This window comes from Bubalus bubalis, chromosome 22, assembly GCF_019923935.1.
Source record: "Bubalus bubalis isolate 160015118507 breed Murrah chromosome 22, NDDB_SH_1, whole genome shotgun sequence".
In the NCBI taxonomy this organism is placed as follows: Eukaryota; Metazoa; Chordata; class Mammalia; order Artiodactyla; family Bovidae; genus Bubalus; species Bubalus bubalis.
The window spans coordinates 13712258-13733531 of record NC_059178.1 but is presented as its reverse complement, the minus strand read 5'-3'; the positions used below and the strand labels follow the sequence as shown (position 1 = coordinate 13733531).

Below are 21274 nucleotides of genomic sequence, written 5' to 3'. Positions count from 1 at the left end.
CAGTGAACGCAGGCTACTCTGATCATTGTGGTTCAAACCAATGTCATGTCTCCCTCCGTTGGCTCCCTGAAGAGGGAAGTGCGTCTCCTCTATGTTTTTCCTTGCTAAGCTTCCCATTCTCTGCAGACTGGGGCGCCGTGTGTGGCGGGCGGCCCTTGTTTCCGCGCCCCGCCTGCCGAGCTAAGCCAAGCATCCCTCTCATTTCAGCGCAGCCCCTGCTCCGTCTCAGAGGCTGGGGCAGAGGAGGTGGGGCCCATGTGGGGCGTGTGTAGGTGGGCAGGAATGGAGGCGCCTAAGCTAGTAATAAGCGGTCATCGCTTTTTCTGAAGGCAAGAAATATGAGCCCGTGCATAGTTTTCCAACCGCTTGCCCTTGGAATTTTGCTTTCAGAAATTTTTAAGCAGACCTACAAATTATGTGGTGAAGTGTCCGACATTGTGAGAACCATAATAAGTCGGTGGCCCTCCGAATATCTAGTTGGGAAAGATTATGAAATAAAAAGTGAACAGAGAGACGTTTGTCTGCCTTCGGACTGCTGTTAAAGTCGTTTTTAAAAACAAAATCTGAAGTTATTCTCCCTACACCCACCTCCCAAAATGCAGCTGTGGTCTTCCGAGAACTTTTTTTTTTTTTTTCCTTCTTAATAAAAGAGAGCAGTCTGAGAGTGAAACAAGACATCTGATTTCAGAACCCAAAGAAGAAAGAATAAACTAAATGAGTGATGGAAAGAGCATACTGACAATTTCCATTCGCAAAAGAAAACAAGCATTATTTTCCTAACAGCAGGTGTTGCCAGGAGCGCAAATGGAATATTAATCTTATCTCCTAAGCCACTCCCCCTGCCCCGCCCCCACCAGAGAACGCTACCCCCCCACCCCGAGATTCGAACATCCTGAGCAGAAGTCCTGAGGAGGATTTCTGCCCTTTCTGGCTGGCACGGCTGCACGTCTAGTATGTCTCCAAAACCTGGACCCACATATCCGGGGATCAGAGACAAAATGTGGCTTCCTTCCCTGCCGCTGGGAGCAACAGCGGCTCATCCCGGATCAGCCAAACCTAAACCCACAGGCTTCGTGGTGAGCCGCCAGCTGGCCCCTGAAGGAAGGTATCGACGAAACCCAGGGCCAGCAAACACAGAAGAGAGGAGTTGGTTTTGGCTGGCTCAGCCAGCGACCGCTGACAAATATTTGTGAATGGCCAGAGCCGGGCCTCCATTGTTGGAGCCCGAGGCCCAGCCCCAAGTCTGGTCCATGGGCTAAGGCCCTCAGTCCGTTCCCAGGCCAACGACATGAGCCTCATGCGGTCATCGACACAGCAGGTCTCCGTGGTAGCTCAGCCCTTCTCTACTGAGGGGTCTGGATCTGAGGGCACGTGGGAGACAGGAGGGTGGACGCTTGGGAGCTGTGACCCGCTGACTTGGCTGGACACACTCTTGAGAGCCCCTGCGAGGCCCTCTGCTGTGGGACTTCTCTTCAGTGAGCCTCAGTTGCCTTATCTGTAAAATGGGAAGAAAGGTTCTTAACTGACCTACACGTAGAGACCAGTCCCAACAGTCACTAACCCTGAAAACTAAGCAGGAAAAGGGGCTCCGTGCCCTGTGCCCCTCCTCCAGGGACATCTTCCCTGCCCTCCTAGGGGCCACCCAGCCAACCTCATTTGCCATCTAGCCCATAGCAGCCCACTTCCTTTTGCATTCATGAGTCTTGTCTCCCCATTTAGGAGCGGACTCTCGAAGGTGGACCCCCAAGCCTCTCCTTCCCTCCTGCAGACATCTCTCCACATGTGCAAAGGAGCTGCCACTCAGGCAGAGTGAGTCTGAGAACACCCACTGGTGCTCAGCAACCTGGGGCATTCTTCCTGGTCATTGCTTTGTTGACAGGACTGGCTGGCTCCAAGGTCTTTTTTTTAGTTGGCTGCATCGGGTCCTAGTTGCAGCACGAAGGATCTTCACTGGGGCACACAGCCTCTTCAGTTGCGGCAGGCAGGGTCAGTAGTTGTGGCCTGCGGGCTTAGTTGCCCTGTGGCATGTGGGATCTTAGTTCCCCAACCAGTGATCAAACCTGAGTCCCCTGCACTGCAAGGCAGATTCTTAACCACTGGACCACCAGGGAAGTCCCTCCAAGGTTTTTTGAACCAGAAGAACATGGAATTCCAGGCTCCGCACAATTTCCAGAAAACAGTAGCAGAAGTTCTGCAAGACCTCGGCTGATTTCTTTCCAAGATCTTGACCACCATGTAGAAATTACCTCCTTTCTCCTCTGGGTGGGAAGAGGTAGGATTTTTTGAGAGGTGGGGAGGAGGACTGGGAGGATGCTGGGCAGAGAGAGGGGAATTCCTGATACGGCAAGTGGGAAGCCAGTTTCAAGACAGATCCTGGGAAGGCCTTGGTCAGCTGTCCTTTGGGGGCCATTCTTTGGGCCATAGCTGCAGGCAGCACAAAAATTCTAAATAAGGATGACAGACATTGTGAGAATCAAGCATAATCTGCCAGGGAATTTCCAAGGTTCTTCTCTGGGCTTAAAAATTACTCACACTCAAAGAACAAAGAGAGTGGAAGGAAAAAAGGTCAATCAATGTAAAATAGCTATTTAAAATTATAAAAGATGATGCCGTTTAAGTGGTGCCTTCAGTATGTCAGCAAATTTGGAAAACTCAGCAGTGGCCACAGGAATAGAAAAGGTCAGTTTTCATTCCAGTCCCAAAGAAAGGCAGTGCCAAAGAATGTTCAAATTACTGCACAGTTGCACTCATCTCACATGCTAGCAAACTTAGGCTCAAAATCCTTCAACCTAGGCTTCAGCAGTTCATGAACCGAGAGCTTCCAGATGTATAAGCTGAGTTTAGAAAAGGCAGAGGAACCAGAGACCAAATTGCCAACATTTGCTGGATCATGGAGAAAGCAAGAGAATTTCAGAAAAACATCTACTTCATTAACTACGCTAAAGCCTTCGACTGTGTGGATCACAACAAACTGTGGAAAATTCTTGAAGATATGAGAATACCATACCACCTTACCTGTCTCCTGAGAAAACTGTATGTGGATCAAAAAGCAACAGTTAGGACTGGACATGGAATAACGGGTTGATTCAAAACTGGAAAAGGAGTACAAGTCTATATAGTGTTCCCGTATGTATTTAACTTCTATGCAGGGTACATCGTGTGAAATGCAAGGCTGGATGAATCACAAGCTGGAATTAAAGATTGCCAGGAGAAATATCAACAACCTCAGATATGCATATGATACTACTCTAATGGCAGAAAGTAAAGAGGAACTAAAGAGCCTCTTGATGAGGGTGAAAGGGGACAGTGAAAAAGCTGGCTTGAAAGTCAGCATTCAAAAAAACTAAGATCATGTCATCCAGTCTCATCACTTCAGGGCAAATAGAAGGGGAAAAAATAGAAACAGTGACAGACTTTATTTTCATGGGCTCCAGAATCACTATGGACAGTGTCTGCAGCCATGAAAAGACACTCAGAAGGAAAGCTATGACAAATCTATACAGCGTATTAAAAAGCAGAGACATCACTTTGCTGACAAAAGTCTATCTAGTCAAAGCTATGGTTTTTCCAGTGGTCATGTATGGATGTGAGAGTTGGACTGTGAAGAAAGCTGAGCACCAAAGAATTGATGCTTTTGAACTGTGGTGTTGGAGAAGACTCTTGAGAGTTCCTTGGACTGCAAGGAGATCCAACCAGTCCATCCTAAAGATCAGTCCTGGGTGTTCATTGGAAGAACTGATGCTAAAACTGAAACTGCAATACTTTGGCCACATGATCCAAAGTGCTGACTCATTGGAAAAGACCCTGATGCTGAGAAAAATTGAAGGCCAAAAGGAGAAGAGGGCGGCAGAGGATGAGATGGTTAGATAGCATCACTGACTCAGCGGACACGAATCTGAGCAAGCTCCTGGAGATGGTGAAGGACAGAGTAGCCTGTTGTGCTCCAGTCCGTGAGGTTGTAAAACATCTGACACAACTTAGCAACTGAACGAAAACAAAATTAAAAAAATAAAAGTAGGGAGAATTTAGAAAAAGTCTGAACAAAAAGTCCTAGGGAGTTGGTGGGCCATGGAATTTCGTCTGCTCTCCCAGGGCTTCTCCGAATGAGGGGGTCCAGACCCCTGAGCTGACCTGTGTCTCAGGCGTCCGGCACATGTGAAGGCAGTTGGTGGCCTTGGGGGGAGTCCAGCTCAGTGAGTCACCTTGCTGGTGGGGCCCAGCTTGTCGCTGTTGCCCTTTGCCCAGGTGCCCGTGCTGATGGATTCCCCTGCTATGAATGAAAACTGACCTTCTTCCAGAACTTAGTGTTAGGCCCATGCTGATTCCTGTTTCGAATGAGACCGTTAGGGAAGGAAACTGAAGGCCTTAGTCCTGTCAGTGGTGGTGGTACGGGGCGGGGCTTGGATGAAGGAGCTGCCTCTTTTGACTCTGTGCCATGCCATGCTAAGTCACTTCAATCCTGTCCGACTCTGTGCCACCCTGTGGACTATAGCCCGCCAGGCTCCTCTGTCCCTGGGATTCTCCAGGCAAGAATACTGGAGTGGGTTGCATTCCCTTCTCCAGGGGATCTTCCCGACCCAGGGATCAAACCCACGTCTTCTTATGTCTAACCTGCATTGGCGGGCGGGTTCTTCACCACTGGCATCACCTGGGAAGCCCTATTGACTCAAATTATTAAAATAAACACATCTAAAACCCCTGGGTTTTTATGTATACAGTCAAACACAAGAGAGCACTGAAGGGCAGAGAGAAGGCAGACTGGCTGGGGACCTTGGCCCTTGAGGGGTGACACAGCAGAGAGTAGGTTTTCTTCTAAGCCTCATTAATCTCAGACTTGGAGTGAAAGTATTTGGCAACCCAGGAACACCCCCAGGTGCAGACAGACCAAAATGGCCCCAATGGAAGCCTGCCCTCTGCAGCCAGCGAACCAGAAAGGAGCAGCCTCTTAAGACAGAGAACTCTTCGGCAGAAGCTGCTCTACTTCAGGCAAACACCCTAGAAAAAACCAGCTCCATCCCACCTGTGCCAGAAGGGACAAATGAAGGACCAGGATTCCACCTTCACCAGGCTGTGATGAGGCACCCAAAGCCCGCCAGAGTGGGGTCAGGGAAGCCGAGCGGGCAGCTGGGACTCATGCCTGGGGGTCACTGACCAGCCCTGCCTCTGTGTCAGTAGAGGCCACGTGGGGAGCAGCAGGGAGGCGCCCTCCTCCTCCTAGCCAGGGAGCTGTCTGTGTGAGGACCCAGAACCCCACTGTGGGCGGCATGAAAGAATACCCCCCTTGCTGCTTCAAAGAAGGCCTGGTGGGGAACCTGACTTCTGCCCCTGCCCTGCAGTAATGAGACAGTGCAGCTCTTTCTACTACCAGACCAAGGTCAGAGGACGCCCGCAGAAGAAGCCAGCCAAACAGGAAGAGTTGATTAAGTCGAATCTCATAATACCCAACCTGTCCAGCTTTCAACCAAAAATCTCCTGTCATACCAAAGCCTTGAAAGATCTCACTTGAATGAAAAAAGACAATACATGTCAATACCGAAATAACAGAAATGTTAGAATTGTGTGCCAAAGATTTTAAAGCAGTCAGCATAAAAATGCTTCAAAGAGCAACTCCAAACCCTCTTGATACACCAAAAAAAAAAAAATATATATATATATATGTCTCGGCAGAGAAGTAGGAGATATAACAAAGCATCAAATGAAAACTTCAGAGTTAAAGGAAAACTCAGTTGGATGGACTCAACACCCAAATGGAGGACCCAAAGGGAAGAACCAGTGTCCTGGAAAAGAAACAATAGAAATGATCTAGTCTGAGCAACAGTGAGAAAATAGAAAAGAATGAAGTGAGCTTCACAGACCTAGATGACCATAACCAAAAATCCAACAGGCAGGTCATCCGGGAGGTAGCAGAAAAAAAGGGTGTAACTGAAAATGACCCAAAGAAACAATGGTTGAAAACTTCTCATGCATTGCTAATGGGAATGTAAAATGGTACAGCCTCTATGGAAAACAGTTTGATAACTTCTTTAAAAATGAAAGATGCAATTACCTTTCAACACATTAGTGGTGCTCAGAAGCATTTATTCAAGAGTGATGAAAACTATGTCCACACAGAAACTTGTGAACAGATTTTCCTAGCTGCTTTCTGCACAATAGCCAATAATTGGAAACAACCCATATGTCCTTCAGTGGGTAAATGACTAAACTCGCTGATATATCCACACCACGGAACACGACTCAGCAGTGAAAAAGGAACAGCTGTGGATACATGCAATCACCTGGATGGATTGCCAGGGAATTATACTAAGCGAAAAAAGCCAATCCCATTGGTTCACATACTGTATGTATATAACATTCTTGAGATGATAAAATGGTAGAAATGGAAACTAGATTAGTTGTTGCCAGGGGCTAAGGAGGGAGGGAAATAAGTGTGTCTGTGAAAGGGCAACACAGCACAGGAGATGGTGGTGATGGAAATGTTCTATATCTTGACTGAGTCAGTGTCAAAATCCTGGTTGTGATCTTGAACTATAGTTTTGCAAGATGTTACCATGGAAGGAAGCTGGGAAAAGGATACCAAAAAAATCTCTTTGTATTCTTTCTTACAACTGCATGTGAATCTGTAATTATCCCACAGTAAAAAGTTTAGAAAAATACATTTATGTTCATTTAGAAAACACAAATGAAGAAGAAAAATCCTCATCCCATCCCCCAGGGATAATGACTGTTAGCATTTTGTTGAGTGTCCTTCCAGCTTTTTCTGTGCATAGAAACACTTGCCATGAAAACTGGCACCGTGCTGCACACACAGCACACCCGGCCTAGCGTGAGCTTTCTCACCACGCTCGTTGTTGCACTGTCCGTTTTTATCTGTTCTAAACACAACTGTGATGAACATCCCTATGCTTTGATAATTTTCTTTGGATAAATTGTCACAAGTGGATAAATTGCAAGGGCTAGCGGTTTACATGTTTTAGAGGCTTTTGTAACAAATTGTCGAATTTTCCTCCAAAAACATACTCATTTCTGCTTCTAATATACAGTGTGTTATGTTACTGTTTGTGTGGAAACAAAAAGAAACCTATACACTTGTCGCTCACTTGGCCACTTTATTTTTTAATTTTTTTTTAAAAGCACTTTTTTACATATTTATTATTTTCGGCCGTGCTGAGTCTTCATTGCGGCGGGTGCTTTTCTCTATTTGCGGCGGGTGAGGAGCTCCTCTTCGTGTGGTGCATGGACTTCTCTCCCTGGTGCCTTCTGTGCAGCACAGGCTGTGGATGTGTGGGATTCAGTAGCTGAGGTTCCCAGGCTCTAGAGCGCAGGCTCAGAAGCTGTGGCGCAGAGGCTTAGGTATCTGCAGCATGTGAGATCCTCCAGACCAGGGGTTGAACCTGTGCCCCCTACATCGACAGATGGACTCTTTACCACTGAGCCACCAGGGAAACCCTCACTTAACAATTTTAACTCCCCCTGAAAACCCTGCCACCTAGGGAGAGCTTTTCTTTTAATTTTTTAATTTTTATACAATGTTTAAAAGTTACTTTCTATTTACAATTATTGCAAAATATGGATTATATTCCCCAAGTTGTATAGCACATGCTTGAGCTTATTTTACACCCAAGAGTTTGTGCCTCCCACTCCCCTACCCTAATATAGCCCTTCCCCACTGGTAACGACTAGCTTGTTCTCTACATCTGTGGATCTGCTTCTTTATTTTGACCACACGAGAGATGGAACCTGTGCCCCTTGCAATGCAAGGGCAGAGTCCTAACTACTGGATCACCAGGGAAGTCCCTCTTGTTTTTAGTTATAGTCATTAGTCGTTGTATTTTTTTAGATTCTACATATAAGCGATATATCAAGTATTTCTCTCTGTCTTTTCCCTCTCAGTATAATGCGATATATCAAGTATTTCTCTCTGTCTTTTCCCTCTCAGTATAATGCGATATATCAAGTATTTCTCTCTGTCTTTTCCCTCTCAGTATAATGCGATATATCAAGTATTTCTCTCTGTCTTTTCCCTCTCAGTATAATGCGATATATCAAGTATTTCTCTGTCTTTTCCCTCTCAGTATAATGCCCTCCATGTCCATCCATGTTGTTGCATATGCAAATAGTCATCGTTTTTTCGTGGCTGAGTAGTATTCCATTGTGTATATACCACAACTTCTGTTGATGAACACTTTTTAGGTTGTGTCCATGTCTTGGCAATTACAAATAATGCTGCTAGGGAACATTGAGGTGCATATATCTTTTCAAATTAGTGGTTTTGGTTTTTTCAGATATATACACAGGAGTGGAGTTGCTGGGTCATATGGTAGCTCCGTGTTTTATTTTTTGAGAAACATCCATGCTCTTTTCCACTGTGGCCGCACCAATTTATATTCCCACTAATGCTGTACAAGAGTTCCCTTTTCTGCACATCCTCGCCAACATTTGATACCAGTAGAAGGGAAAAGCTTTTCAGTGAAAAAAATTTCATTAATTTTAATGGGAAAATGATCCATTTAACCCCAAACCCAGGATACCCCCAAATTTTCAGAGATACAAAATTATCAAGTGAACATCGAAATTGAGTTTATATAAGTAATAATAATTTTAGAGCAAGTAAATACAGTTTGTTCATAAAATGCAGTGCAGTGAAGGTCTGTTGTATTGGGCAAAGAGATGGATCACAGAACGGGATGGAAGCCTCATTTGCTAGAATGTGGAGCTTCTCTCCATAAACTTTCTTCACTCACTTTACAACTTTGAGAGGCTCATGTTTATCCTGTTCTCCAGCTGCACTTCAAATAAGGTTATGACATGGAAAACACCACTAGGGCAAAACAGGTGGGATGCAGGAGCACTTCAGTGATGGAAGCAGCCCTTTGGTGCAAGACTGAAGGGTCCCCAGGATACCCCCCACCCCCTTGCTGTCTTTTAGTCTGCAGATCAAAACATTTGGGGTTTGTCCCATGATGCACAGCCCAGATTTGTTCTGTATGAGAATCTCTGGCTTCCCTGATAGCTCAGCTGGTAAAGAATCTGCCTGCAATGCAGGAGACCCCAGTTCGATTCCTGGGTCGGGATGATCCATTGGAGAAAAGATAGGCTACCCACTCCAGTATTCTTGGGCTTCCCTTATGGCTCAGCTGGTAAAGAATTTGCCTGCAATGCGAGAGACCTGGGTTCGATCCCTGGGTTGGAAAGATCCCCTGGAGAAGGAAAAGGCTACCCATTCCAGTATTCTGACCTAGACAATTCCATGGACTGTATAGTCCATGGGGTTGCAAAGAGTTGGAGACGACTGACTGCCTTTCACTTACTCAAGGACCAGACTCTCTGCTTTGAATGCGTCAAGTAAATCAGTGAGCCTGTTTGCCGAAAACTACCATGTTAAATATCACGTCTGTAGCCCAAGGCTCGGGCTCCCATAACGTGATAGCGACAGATTGAGGCCCGCGCTAACAGCTCCATTTTAACTTAATCACATCTTTAAAGGCCCTCACTCCAAATGCAGTCACATTCTGAGGTCCCAGGGGTTGAGGCCTCAACATACGAATTTGGAGGGAACGCAGTTCAGCCTGTAATAATTTCTTATAGCATTTTTTAAAATTGTTTATTTATTTATGTTTGGCTTCATTTGGGTCTTTGTTGCTGCACAGACTTCCTCTAGTTGCGGCGGTCGGGGGGATGGCTGCTCTCTAGTTGCACAGGGTTCTCATGCTGGCGGCTTCCCTTGTTGCAGAGCTCACAAGGGCATTCAGGCTTCAGTAGTTTAAGCTCACAGGCTCACGACTGTGGTGCACAGGCTTAGTTGCTCCGTGACACGTGGGATCTTCCTGGAACAGGGATTGAACCTGTGTTCCCTGCATTGGCAGGCAGATTCTTAACCACTAGACCACCAGGGAAGGCTTCTTATAGCATATTTTGTTTGTGGGTTGGGGGTGAAAATGTCAGTGTACCTAAAGAAAGGTTGTTTAACAAATGGTATAACTGTTCACAGGCCATGATGGTTAAAATGTCATTAATAGAATGCTTGTTATCTGATTCTTCTCTTGTGGTTCAGCTGGTAAAGAATCCACCTGTGAGGCGGGAGACCTGGGTTCGATCCCTGGGTTGGGAAGATCCCCTGGAAAAGGGAAAGGCTACTCACTCTGGTATTCTGGCCTGGAGAATTCCATGGACTGTATAGTCGGACAAAACTGAGCGACTTTCACTTTCACTATCCAGTGTAGTTCTGTGTACACATTTTTACTGGAACAAGCATAGAATGTGTTCACAAAATGGGAATGGTTGCTTCAAGAAACATACTGGGTGTCTGGGGACAGTCAGGAGGGTTCGCTGTATACTCTAATGGTATCACTTTAAATTTGTTTCCTGCACATGTATTAATGCATATTCTAATAAGGAAATAAAATACTTATTTTAAGGCAAGAGTTGACTTAAATCCTGAGTGATCATAGGGACCTATCTGTCATATTCTCTCCTGTAACCCCAGGCCCCATTGCAGAGCCTGGTGCATAGGAGGCCTTCAGTGAGAGTACTGAAGGAATGAAGAAATGAATTCCTTTGCAGGTATTTGGACATAGGGACCCTGGCCAGCGGCCCCAGTGACCCTCTTTTGTCTTTCCCCTTTGTTTGGCAGGCGGCAGCAGAGACCCCCAGGAGGGAACAAGCCCCAACAGCACGGTGACCACCCGCCGGGCAGTGCCAAACACAACAGGGACCACCAGAAATCCTACCAGGGGGGCTCGGCGCCCCACCCCTCAGGGAGGTCCAGCCACCACGGCTACAGCCAGAACCGGCGCTGGCACCACAGCAACATGGAGCATCCTTCCAGTGACAAGGGGAAGGCAGGCGCCCACCGCAACGCCAAAGAGACCGTGCCCACAGAGAGCCCCAGACTTGAGGATGCCCTGGGGGACGCTGGGCACGGCAGCCTCGAGTCACCCCGCAGCCCTGATGCCCTGGCCCCAGCGGCTTCCGAGAGGCTCACCCTGCTGCAGCCGGGGTGTCCAGAGGCCGAGACAAAGCTTAAAGACAGTATTATTCCCGAGCGCGGCGGGGAGCGCCCCAAAATTACCCTGCTCCAGTCTTCCAAAGACAGGCTGCGGCGAAGGCTGAAAGAAAAGGTACCGGTAATTGAATTTTCCTTGTTCTCTTGCACCAGGGAGGACAGCACGAGGTAGGCACCTGGGTGGAAGGGCTTGGGGGTGTGGGTCTGGGGAGTCGTGTGGAGGCAGAGACCAGCACCTGCTCTCTGCTGCCCAAGAGACCCCTGGTCTCCAGAAGGCAGACCTGTGGCCAGCTCTGCATGTGAACTCCCTCCAGCACAGCACGTTCCACCCTCCAGGAGGCTCAGCTGGACACCTGGTACCAGCCCCCAGCCTGAGAAGGGAGGGTGGGGGAAGAGGCATGTGCCTCCAGGTGATAGGAGGGCAGCAGAGAAGGCCTGGTGTCCCCCATCAGCATTATCTGGGGGCGGATGCCGCCCTGTTAGTGCTAAAGGGCATCTGGGGAAAACACAGAGCCTATGAGATAAGAATGCTTCTCCCCAAGGTGAGTACCAGCCAGGCTGTGCTCCCTGCCAGGGGAGAGCAAAGGTGAGTTGGACAGAGTGCAGCAGGCTGACATCAGCCTTGCCACTCCCCTCCCCCACCAACCAGCAGCAGGGACGGGGCGGGGGGTGGGGGCGGTGGTCGGGGGGCAAGATTTAAGGAGGCACTCTCAGCATTGCTCAGGTGCCCGTCCTGCACGAGCATAGCCCTGAGAAGGAGGGCCTCCTTAAATTTGGAATGAGTGTCTCATTCCTCACCCTACTGCTGGGCCTGGCCTCCAGAGCCTGGTTCACACATTCAGGAAGAGATGCCCCAAGCCTCCGGAGGAGAGCTGGGGCTCTGTCCCTGGCAGCGTTAGGTCCACTCTGCTCACTCTAGCTCCCCATCCCCAGCCACAGGTGCAAGTAAGGTCACCTTGGAGAAGAAGTGTTCCCAGGAAAGGCCAGCGTGCCCGCAGCTTTCCCAGGCATGGGGAAGCTACATGGAGTCCTCCTTGTGGGGCTTCTGCGGAGCTCAAAGTTTCGGGCTTCTCCAGCCCCTCTCTCCTGCCTTCTCTCCTCCAACTTTCACCTCCGAGGGCCAGGTCCACACCCAATCAGGACAAGGCAGGTCAGACCTCTTCCCCGCTCAATTCCTGAAGCTGACATGCTGCTCCTGGTGTCCCTTACAGCCCCGAGTGCCCACCCATACTCCCCACAGGGCAGGCGCTGTGAGGTCCTAGAGAAAAGCATCCTTCATTTCCTTACGTCCCAAAGGTAGGAGCCTGGAGAGGTTCTCAAGTGTACGCCGTGTGTGGTCTCTGCCTGAAAAGTTTCCTGGACAGATTGCTTCAGTCCAGCCAGAGAGAGAATTGCTAAGTTCTCTTCGGTTCTGCTAAATGCAGCTTTGGTGCCACAGAGTGAAACAACACAGGCTTCAGAGTCAAGCAAACCAGCTGGGTCCTCACTCTGCCTTTGATTGTAGGTGGCCTTGGGCAAGCCACCTCGCCTCTCTGTGGCCTCAGTGTACCCATCTGTAAAATGGGTGTCGCACCGTGGTATAATGCCGCCTTGTAGACAGACTGAAGGTCACATGTCATAACCTGTCAGAAGACCCTTGTGGGTGATTATTCTACATACTGACCACTATTCCTGCCCGTGTTTGGGATGGGGCAGGAAGAGAGAGAGAGAACAGATAAGGTAGATCCATGATGCCCGTATTTCAGCTGCAAAGACTCCCCTCAGGTCCAGCCTCCTGAACTCCTGGACCAGGAGGATGTGGGCTTGGGCAATGGCAGGACTCAAAGAAAGCTATATAGACCATCTAATCTAACCTCCTCATGTATCTGGGAGGAAACTGAAGCCCAGGGAGTGAAGCCAGTTCCCAGAGCCATCCAACTAGAGACAGAGACTAGGTTCGAGAGCCCCAGGCTGAGCCTCCCACCCAGGATTCTTCTGTTGAAGACAGAATGGCGAACGTGGGCCCCCTCTGTGTCCCTGACCCTGCCCTTCAACCCTGGTTTCACATCCCAGCAGTTAAGTCCATCACTTGTGGCCACCAGTCTCCTATGTTTGAGTACATACTTCTGAGACTGTCAGATCCATTTTCTTCCTCCTGCAGCGCAGGTTTGGTCCCAGTTGTAGTGAAACCTCTAGTGGGTGTAGGGTTTTTCATCTGAAATTTCCCTCCGAGAAGTGCCAGTTGTTTCTGCGGCACTTCGGAGAATTCCTTAGTGTGCAGTACTTGTTGTAAAAAGCCAGCACACAATGCCAAGGCCATGTCACAGGGCTCCCTGTACCCAGAAAGCATGACAGTCCTCGGGCTGAAGTCTATCGTGAGTCCAGAGCTGAGAGTCTGGAGGACTAGATGTAGCCACTCTGTGGGCACCTTTAACCAACACAGCAGGCATTTGGGATGCCACCTCCTTCCTGACCTACTCTTCCTACCCATGTTTTCTCTTGGCCCAATTTCTCATCTGTTAGTTTATTTCTTCTTTAATAAGCCCCATTAAGTCATTTCTACATTCAGACATCTGATGGACAGGTAGATCCAACAAACCAAGCCATTGTGTACGAGAAACCTGGTTAAGAGCTAGAGCTCACAAAAAAAGGATTCACTCAGGGTGTCACAGGGGCCGAGCAGAAGGGGAACAGGGAACCTGGGGCCCAAGGGTCCTTGGTGGAGGTCGGGTCCCAAGGGGATCAGACCGCCGGTTCTAGAAGTGGCACGGGTCCTTTCTGAGTGTGACAGTCCTCCCTGCATGGAAACCTGGAAACCCTCGGCGGAAACCCGGGCCCCACTCAGGCACCGCTCGATTTGTCCCCTACGCCTCCCCCCACCCCCACCAGGATGAAGTGGCTGTGGAGACCACCAGCCCTCAGCAGAACAAGATGGACAAGTTGATCGAGATTCTGAACAGCATGCGGAACAACAGCAGCGACGTGGACGCCAAGCTCACCACCTTCATGGAGGAGGCCCAGAACTCCACCAACTCGGAGGAGATGCTGGGGGAGATCGTTCGCACCATCTACCAGAAGGCCGTGTCCGACCGCAGCTTCGCCTTCACGGCCGCCAAGCTCTGCGACAAGATGGCGCTCTTCATGGTGGAGGGGACCAAGTTCCGCAGCCTGCTGCTCAACATGCTGCAGGTAACGGGGCCAACAGCTGCGCCTCCCGCCCCGCCTGCTCTGCAGAGAGGGCCGCGGATTCTGACCACAGTCGGGCTGCTCCCGAGTTCCATCCTTGCCCGATTAATTATAAGAAATAAAAAGGCACTCAGAGGGCAAGGGATGAGTGGCCAGATTTGCGTGTGTTTGTGTGAGGGCTCCATGGTTACGATGGACCAATATAATTTTATAGGTGCTTCATGCGTAACCAGCCTTCCCCTCTATTTCCATGATAAGAGGGCTGCCTCTTGTCTTAGACCCATTCTGTGCTTTGACCTCTCCGTGTCCCAGCGGAACGGGCCGTGGACTTTTCTTTTCCTTCTCCTCCTCCCCCCTCCCCAGGACCACCCCCAGGCCCTGCAGGTGACACGCTGCTTGTAGGTGGTGCTGAGATAGGTCTCAGCAAAAGGCATAGAGCAAAAGGGCTTTGAGTTGCGAAGCTGCGGTCTGTCTGCTGACGTGCTGGGCTTGAAACCTCTTCTGGGGCAGAGAGGTCAAAGGCCATCTCGTTTCTTGGTGCCTCCCCACTCCAAGCCCCTCTACCTGGAGAGCTTAATCCTTCCCCTCCCCTTCCTTCCTCTGTGGGTGCCGATGTCCAGCGATGGTTTTACTGGGGTGTGTAATGGGCGTGGGCCCTTAAACTGAGTGCAGGGCTGTGTGATCTCCCAGGTGGGGAGCTGAAGCCTGTCTCTTCACCGTGGTCACAAGGGAACCAGTCCCAGCACTGGTGGCATCGTGGAGAGGCAGCAGGTGGCATAGGATGGCGGCCGTGCCAGGCCTGGGACTGTCCTTGGAGACTGTCAGCTGGGGAAAAAGTCATTTCTGCTCCTCCTCTGTACCTTAGATGGGTTGAGATATGCATTGAGTTTCAGCCCAGGTAGGGTAAAACAGGAGCTTGAAAGTTCCGGAAGTAGGATTACAGAGCCGGAAGAAACACCTGCAGGTCTTTTTTAAGGATAACGAGTGACCGTATAATAGATCATCCGAACCACGACATTTCTGAGAGTCAGGGGCTGTATTTGTCATCAGGCCTAGACCCCCCGGTGTCGACCAGGACATGTGGTCACCCTGGTCTTAGCCACCTGATTTTGCAGTCTCTGCTGTCCCTTCCCCAGGAACAGTGAGGGAGGAGCCCCCTCCGAAGGCTGCCCGTGGGCTCCATCCCGCCGCCCTCCCGTCTTCCCAGGGCAACTGCTCACTGCAACCCGAGCCGTGCTGGCCAGCCCGGGCTGCTTCTGTCCAGCTCGCAGCCCTGATCAGGTTCCCATTCCTGGATCGCCCACGCTCCCCGGTGACGAATTCCCGCATTACCTGAGGGATTTGCACGTCGGGCATGTTCCTCGTGGGCCGGAATGTCCTGGGAGAGTGTGGAGGGTGATGGCAGGGAGCAGCCTGTCTGCCACGTACGGCCAGGCCTGGGGGGGTGGGGTGGGGGGTGGTCAGGGACAGATCGACCTTTGGCCTTGGCTTTTGTGAAGAGAAGGGCCAGGACAGGGCAAGACTTCTGACGGTGGCTGCCAGCTCTGCGTAACCAGCCGGCGCCCGCGGTGGACACACACACGCAGGGCGCGGGATGAGAGGCGTCCAGCCGGGAAGGGCAGCTGGCCGCAGGGGTCACCTGAGATCCTGCCCGGGTCAGGCTTCTCTTCCAGTGACCTGTGGTTAGAGCGGCCTTGCTCACAGTGTCTGGCAGAGCATCCACGCTGGGACGTGCTCAGCCTTAACAGAGCCCTTTGGCCCCCTACCCCCCACCTCTCTGTCCCCGGAGAAGTGGACTATCTTAGGCCAGCAGGATCACAGTGTCCCCATGGCCCCCACTGCCCCCTTCATCCCTTGCAGCCTCGGCTTAAGTATAAGAGGGAGCTCCTTGAAGTGTGTAACCAGAGGGCTGGGGCTGGACCCTCAGGCCTCCTGGGTCGTTGTTCAAGGCCCCTTGGCCCCCACGGAAGGTGGGCTGGGTGTGCTGGACTCTTGGCACACCCCCCGTTATGAGGCCTGGCCTCGTGGGCCCTGCTTCTCTGCTGCTGAGGAACTGCTGGGTTGGAGTAGGCTTTCCAGGTAGCATCATTCATGGCCATTCACCACCCCAGACCCACAAGGCTCAAGAAAAGAGAGCAGAGGGCGTAACTCATCAAACCCCACTTTTCTCATGACCCACAGGAGTGTCTCTTTTCACCTGCTTTCATTTTCTGGCAAACCTGATTTGTATCCCTTCCCTGGGCCCCAGCACCTTCCCCCTGGCACCTCCCCCCGCCCCCAAGCCTTTCTCCCTCTGAGGTTCATACTCAGCTGCACGCACTCAGGGTCCACTGTCTCTGGATCCCCAGCCAGCCCTCAGTTCAGTTCAACCGCCCATGAGACGCCCTTCACGTGGTAAGGTTTCACCGCTCCCTCTGTGTCCAGGTTCTGAGATCTGGCTACAAAGTGGACAGGCTGCAAGGCGCCCTGTGAACACAGCTCCCAGCAGCTGTCTTTGGATGTTTTGCCCTCCTTGGCCGAGTGCTTTCACTGTCTGGGCTTTGGCAGCAGGAGCTGGCAGCCCCAGAGGAGACGGGCAGGCTCTGATGTCGGGGACGTTGGCACGGAGTGTGGGCTACCTGCCAAGCTGGGACGCAGCCCCCATGGAGAGCCGAAGTGAGAGCGAACCCAGGGAAGGGTCAAAGGACCTTTCACCCCTCACAGCCAAACTCAGCTTTGTCATCTCAGGGAACCCAAAAGCACCGCCCTCGTGAGCCCTGACAGTGCCAGAGATCTTGGGGTCCCAGGGGACCCCTGTCACCAGTCCCATGGCTCAGAAATCATCTTCAGTTTTTACATCTAAACTGAGTCTTGTTCTCTTAGGTGTGATTGTTTTCTAAGTAGTGTTCTGGTAAATAAAATTCTGCTCATTAAACAGGCATTTCTCAAATGTCTGTTAGGTGCCAGGCATGCATGTCAGTGCTTCTCAAACTTGCATTTGTGTTTGAATCACTTGAGAGTCTATAAATAGAGGTTCTGATTCAGGAAATCTGGGTAGAACCTGAGATGCTACATTTCTAACAAGCCCCCAGGTGACGGCGGCGCTGCTGGCCCAGGGACCACACTTTGAGCACTAAGACGCTGGATGCCCGACGGTTTGTAGTGATGGGTCAAGTTCACAGGCCCGACTGACACCCGCCTTTTAATGGTGTGATGTCAGAAGTGGGCACCCAGGCTGGGAATACGGAGTTCCAGGCACCAGGTTTTCTTCAGGGCCCTGTCTCTCAGCCTAGCTCTTCTTCAGCATCTCAGGGGAAGACGTTTTTAAAACATACCGATGTGGGGGTTCTCCCCCAGACCGACTGAGTTAGACTCCACAGCGATGGGCCTGGGCATCCTTTCTTGAAGAACTCCCCAGCTGATTCCGCAGCGATGGAGCACCCCCGTTAGGAAGATAACTCGAGAGATGCTCTGTCTGCACACTGTGGTCACTTACGAACCGGTTGGCCCTGCCCATCACCCCATGAATCAGCCAAGAAATGGGTCCCAGGTACTGGGCTCTTTGCTGAGTGATGAGAAGGAGTCAGAGCCTGAGCTGGTGAGAGAGCTCCAAAAAGCAGGAGACGTTGGCAAGCAAGCACATCCCTTCCCCTCGCCCCGCCTCGGGTGCCCCTCTGTGCAGCGAGGAGGCTGGCTTGGACCGTCGCAGGAGACCTCTCTCCCGCACCTCGCTGTTCCGAGGGTCCTCCTGGGAAACCTCCACCCTCACGGGTCAGCCAGGTGGGGGCGGCCTCTCCTCTCCCGCGGGCCTCGTTTCTCTCTGCTCTCAGCTCCGTCCCCCGGGTCCTTTTCCTTTCTCTTGGCCTCAAACATTTGTAGAAGCACCTATCACGGGTTTTAGGAAAAGGGCCTCCCTCTTCAACCCCCCAGGGGTTGCCAGGCTCGGCCATCAGTAAAACTAAGGACGTGATTCATGTCCCTTGCCCCACCCCTTCCCACCCAGCTCCCACTCTGCTTGATCGCAGGGTCCATGAGATGTGCACTGTGGGATTCTGACTCCCAGGAGAATGTGGGCGACCCACAACCCCTGGGCTACGGAAGTCACCAGGACTCCGCCCCGATCTTTACCAAGGAATCGTGGTACCAAGAGGGGGTGGGGGGCTCTGGTGTCACTGCGAGGTAAAGAATGAGCGAGCCTCTTTTTATGGGACCTTTGGAATGACAGGAATTGGAGGCCTGAGCCCCCGCCGCCCAGCACTGCCCCGTCACCACCCTGGACCTTCCGCTCGGGCTCAGAGAGTGCTCCTTTGCTGAGATATGCTTGGGCAGTATCAGTTCAAGCCCTCCTCTGTTGAAATGTGTGTGCCCTGTTTAGCCAAGAGGTGTCTGCATCTGAGCTATGCAGAGCAAAGTATTATTAGAGCCGGCATCAGTGTGTCTGTAACTGAACCCCGCTCTCCCTAGCAACCGTTGTCAACAACACATCTAACAGAAGGAGGCGATACCTTTTTTTGAAGGAAAGAAAAAAAGAAAAACCTCATCTCACCAAGTCGTAAACACAGCAGGGCTGTTGTGAAAAGACAACGCAAAATCAGAATCTGGCATGTAACCAGGGTTCAAAATAAATTGCCCTCTGCCAGCAACTTCTAGAAGACAGCCTCTTAAAAAGCTGACCTGGAGCTAGAAAATGGATAAGCTCTGCAGAGCTTCTGGCTGGGTCACCATTAAGCATCATGTTTAGGGCTTTTGACACACAGAAACTCAATCAAGTGGTGACAGGGTTTCTGTGGGGCCTCTGAAGGGTCTGTGGGAGTAATTCTAACTGGGGCACTCAAGATTTTCTGGTCTGGCTGCCCCATCAGTAAATCAAAATACAAGCTGCATCTTCAGGACTTAGGGGATCCATTCATCCCACTGATAACCCGTTTCTCCCATCTCTGCCTCCTGGTCTTAGTCCCTTGCTTGCTGGCTTGGGCAAAGGCACTGGGCTGTTCCATAATAGGGAACCTCCTTCTCTCCTGGTTATCTCGAGGTTTCAGAAATAGCAAAAGTTGTTCCTCTTTTCCCAAAATGTGGAGTTCTCAATCCCAGTCTTTTATGGAGGGAAGGAGAAGGACCAACATTGATTCTTAGGGTTCTAACCAGAGCTGTAAGTTGAGTTGTAAGTTCCCATCTGAGTTCCTCGAGGGCAGGAATCCTGGCTGTGTGATGCCTGGTCCCCAGCTCCTGGCACCGTGACTTGTACACAGTGGATGCTCAGCAAGTGCCTGGGGAAGGGAGGCACAGGGCCATCAGTCTTAGGTACCAGAGCTCCTGGTGCGAGACGGGCTTCTCAGCTCTTCTGAGCGCTTTCCTGCATGTGAACCTGGAGATTCTCTCCCCAGGGTGGCTTCCAGGGCAGGATCCATCCCCCATGTGTGCGGAACAAGACAGTGGCTCAGTGAGGCTACCAAGTCATGGGGCTGAATGGGGGCGATCAGTCCTGCACCCCAAGCTCTTGGCTCCTGTGAAAATGTTACTCGCTCAGTCGTGCCTGACTCTTTGCGACCCGATGCACTGTAGTTTGCCAGGCTCCTCTGTCCATGGGATTCTCCAGGCAAGAATACTGGAGTAAGTAGCCATTCCCTTCTCTAGGGTATCTTCCCAACCCAGGGATCAAACCTGGGTCTCCTGCATTACAGGCAGATTCTTTATTGTCTGAGCCACCAGGGAAGACCCTGGACTCCCAGACCACCCCCCTAAATAGGATATAAGGGTCAGAAAGTTGGGAAAATCAGGAATCCATCTCTTGAAGCTATCAGTGGGGATTTCAAAATCTGTGCTCCTACAAGGTACCCCGCCGGATTTCCGATGCTGTCCGAGTCTCTGGGTTTTCCAGGCCAATGGAAGGCTGAGGGTATCCAAGGAAACACCGCCGTGGCCCCGTCTGTTTTATCCAGATGAAGCACACAGCCGTTCTTCCTGTGGCGGGCTCTCCCCTCGCACCCTCTTCCTCAGCCCCGCCCCTGCACGCCCACTGCTGAGCCGACGTACACTCCAGGCATGTAAACTAATTTTACTGTTGGCCCAAGCCAGACATACCCAGGGAGAGAAGCACATTGTTCTGTGCATTCCAGAGCCTGAGCAAAGCCCTGGGCTGTACCCACCCGAATGCCCCTCCTCCAGTCACAGGAAATCAGGAGGGAGAAAGTGAAGGGCTAGCAGGCGATGCGAGCGCTCTCCCCGCGGGTCGATCATGGAAGGTGACTTTGTTATTGTGTTAATCGCTCAGTCTTGTCCGACTCTTTGCGACCCCGTGGACTACAGCCAGCCAGGCTCGTCTGTCCGTGGAATTCTCCAGGCAAGAATACTGGAGTGGCTAGCCATTCCCTTCCGCCCACAAAACATCTCTTTTTTCTAAAAACTGTTGTTCCGATGGCACCCTGGGAGTTGTCGGCGCCCTACACGGCCAGGCAGAGGTAGCACACACCTTGCCCAACAGTGGGCACCGGCAAGCTGGCCTCACATGTCTTGTCTTTGGAGCTTGACCTGCATGAGAGTCTGTGGTGGGCACAGCTCTCCCACTGGGGACAGCAGCACCTGCCTGGTACCCAGGCTCTTCGCCCACCAGACCAGAACCAGAACAGGGGCCGGCTGTGCCTCCAGCCAGCCTTGTTGCCCACACTTGCTTTGCAACGAGTAAACTCTTATCTTCTTCCTTCCCATCCTCACGTCTTCCTCTCAACAAGCACTTCTTGAGCACCTCCTGTGTACCGCCCACTCAGCAGGGCCCACGCGTGTGTCATCTCTGTGAATGCGCCCTCCCTTCTCGTCTCCCCCTTGTTTGTGTCATTGGGGGCACTGTCCCAAAGTCTGAGTTTTATTCAAGGATCCAGCTGGGGTGTCTCAAAGCCAGTTTTTCTGACTCGGTAGGGGCACAGTAGCTTCTGAAAGGGCTAACTCTAAGGCTCCCTTCTAGAACTTCGTTATGCCCTGCGGGACAGAGGCAGCCTGTGATACAAACAGGAAAAAAAAGCATTTTGATTTTTTTTTTTTAATCTGAAAATAAGCAGAGGAAAGGACAGCAGCCTGCCAATTGAGGTTTTCTCGTCTCAGAGGCGAGGTCCCCACCAAGTCCGCCCATGGCAG

At 51.1% G+C, this 21274-nt stretch overlaps 1 protein-coding gene across 1 annotated transcript in view; it reads left to right on the top strand.

Moving 5' to 3' along the window:
- Nucleotides 1–21274, top strand: part of CTIF (cap binding complex dependent translation initiation factor) — a gene marked incomplete in the record, with an annotated part of 281742 nt that overhangs the window by 168261 nt on the left and 92207 nt on the right. The window contains 2 exon segments of the mRNA XM_045164048.1: nucleotides 10631–11123; nucleotides 13871–14170. Coding sequence (XP_045019983.1) covers nucleotides 10631–11123; nucleotides 13871–14170 — 793 coding nt within the window.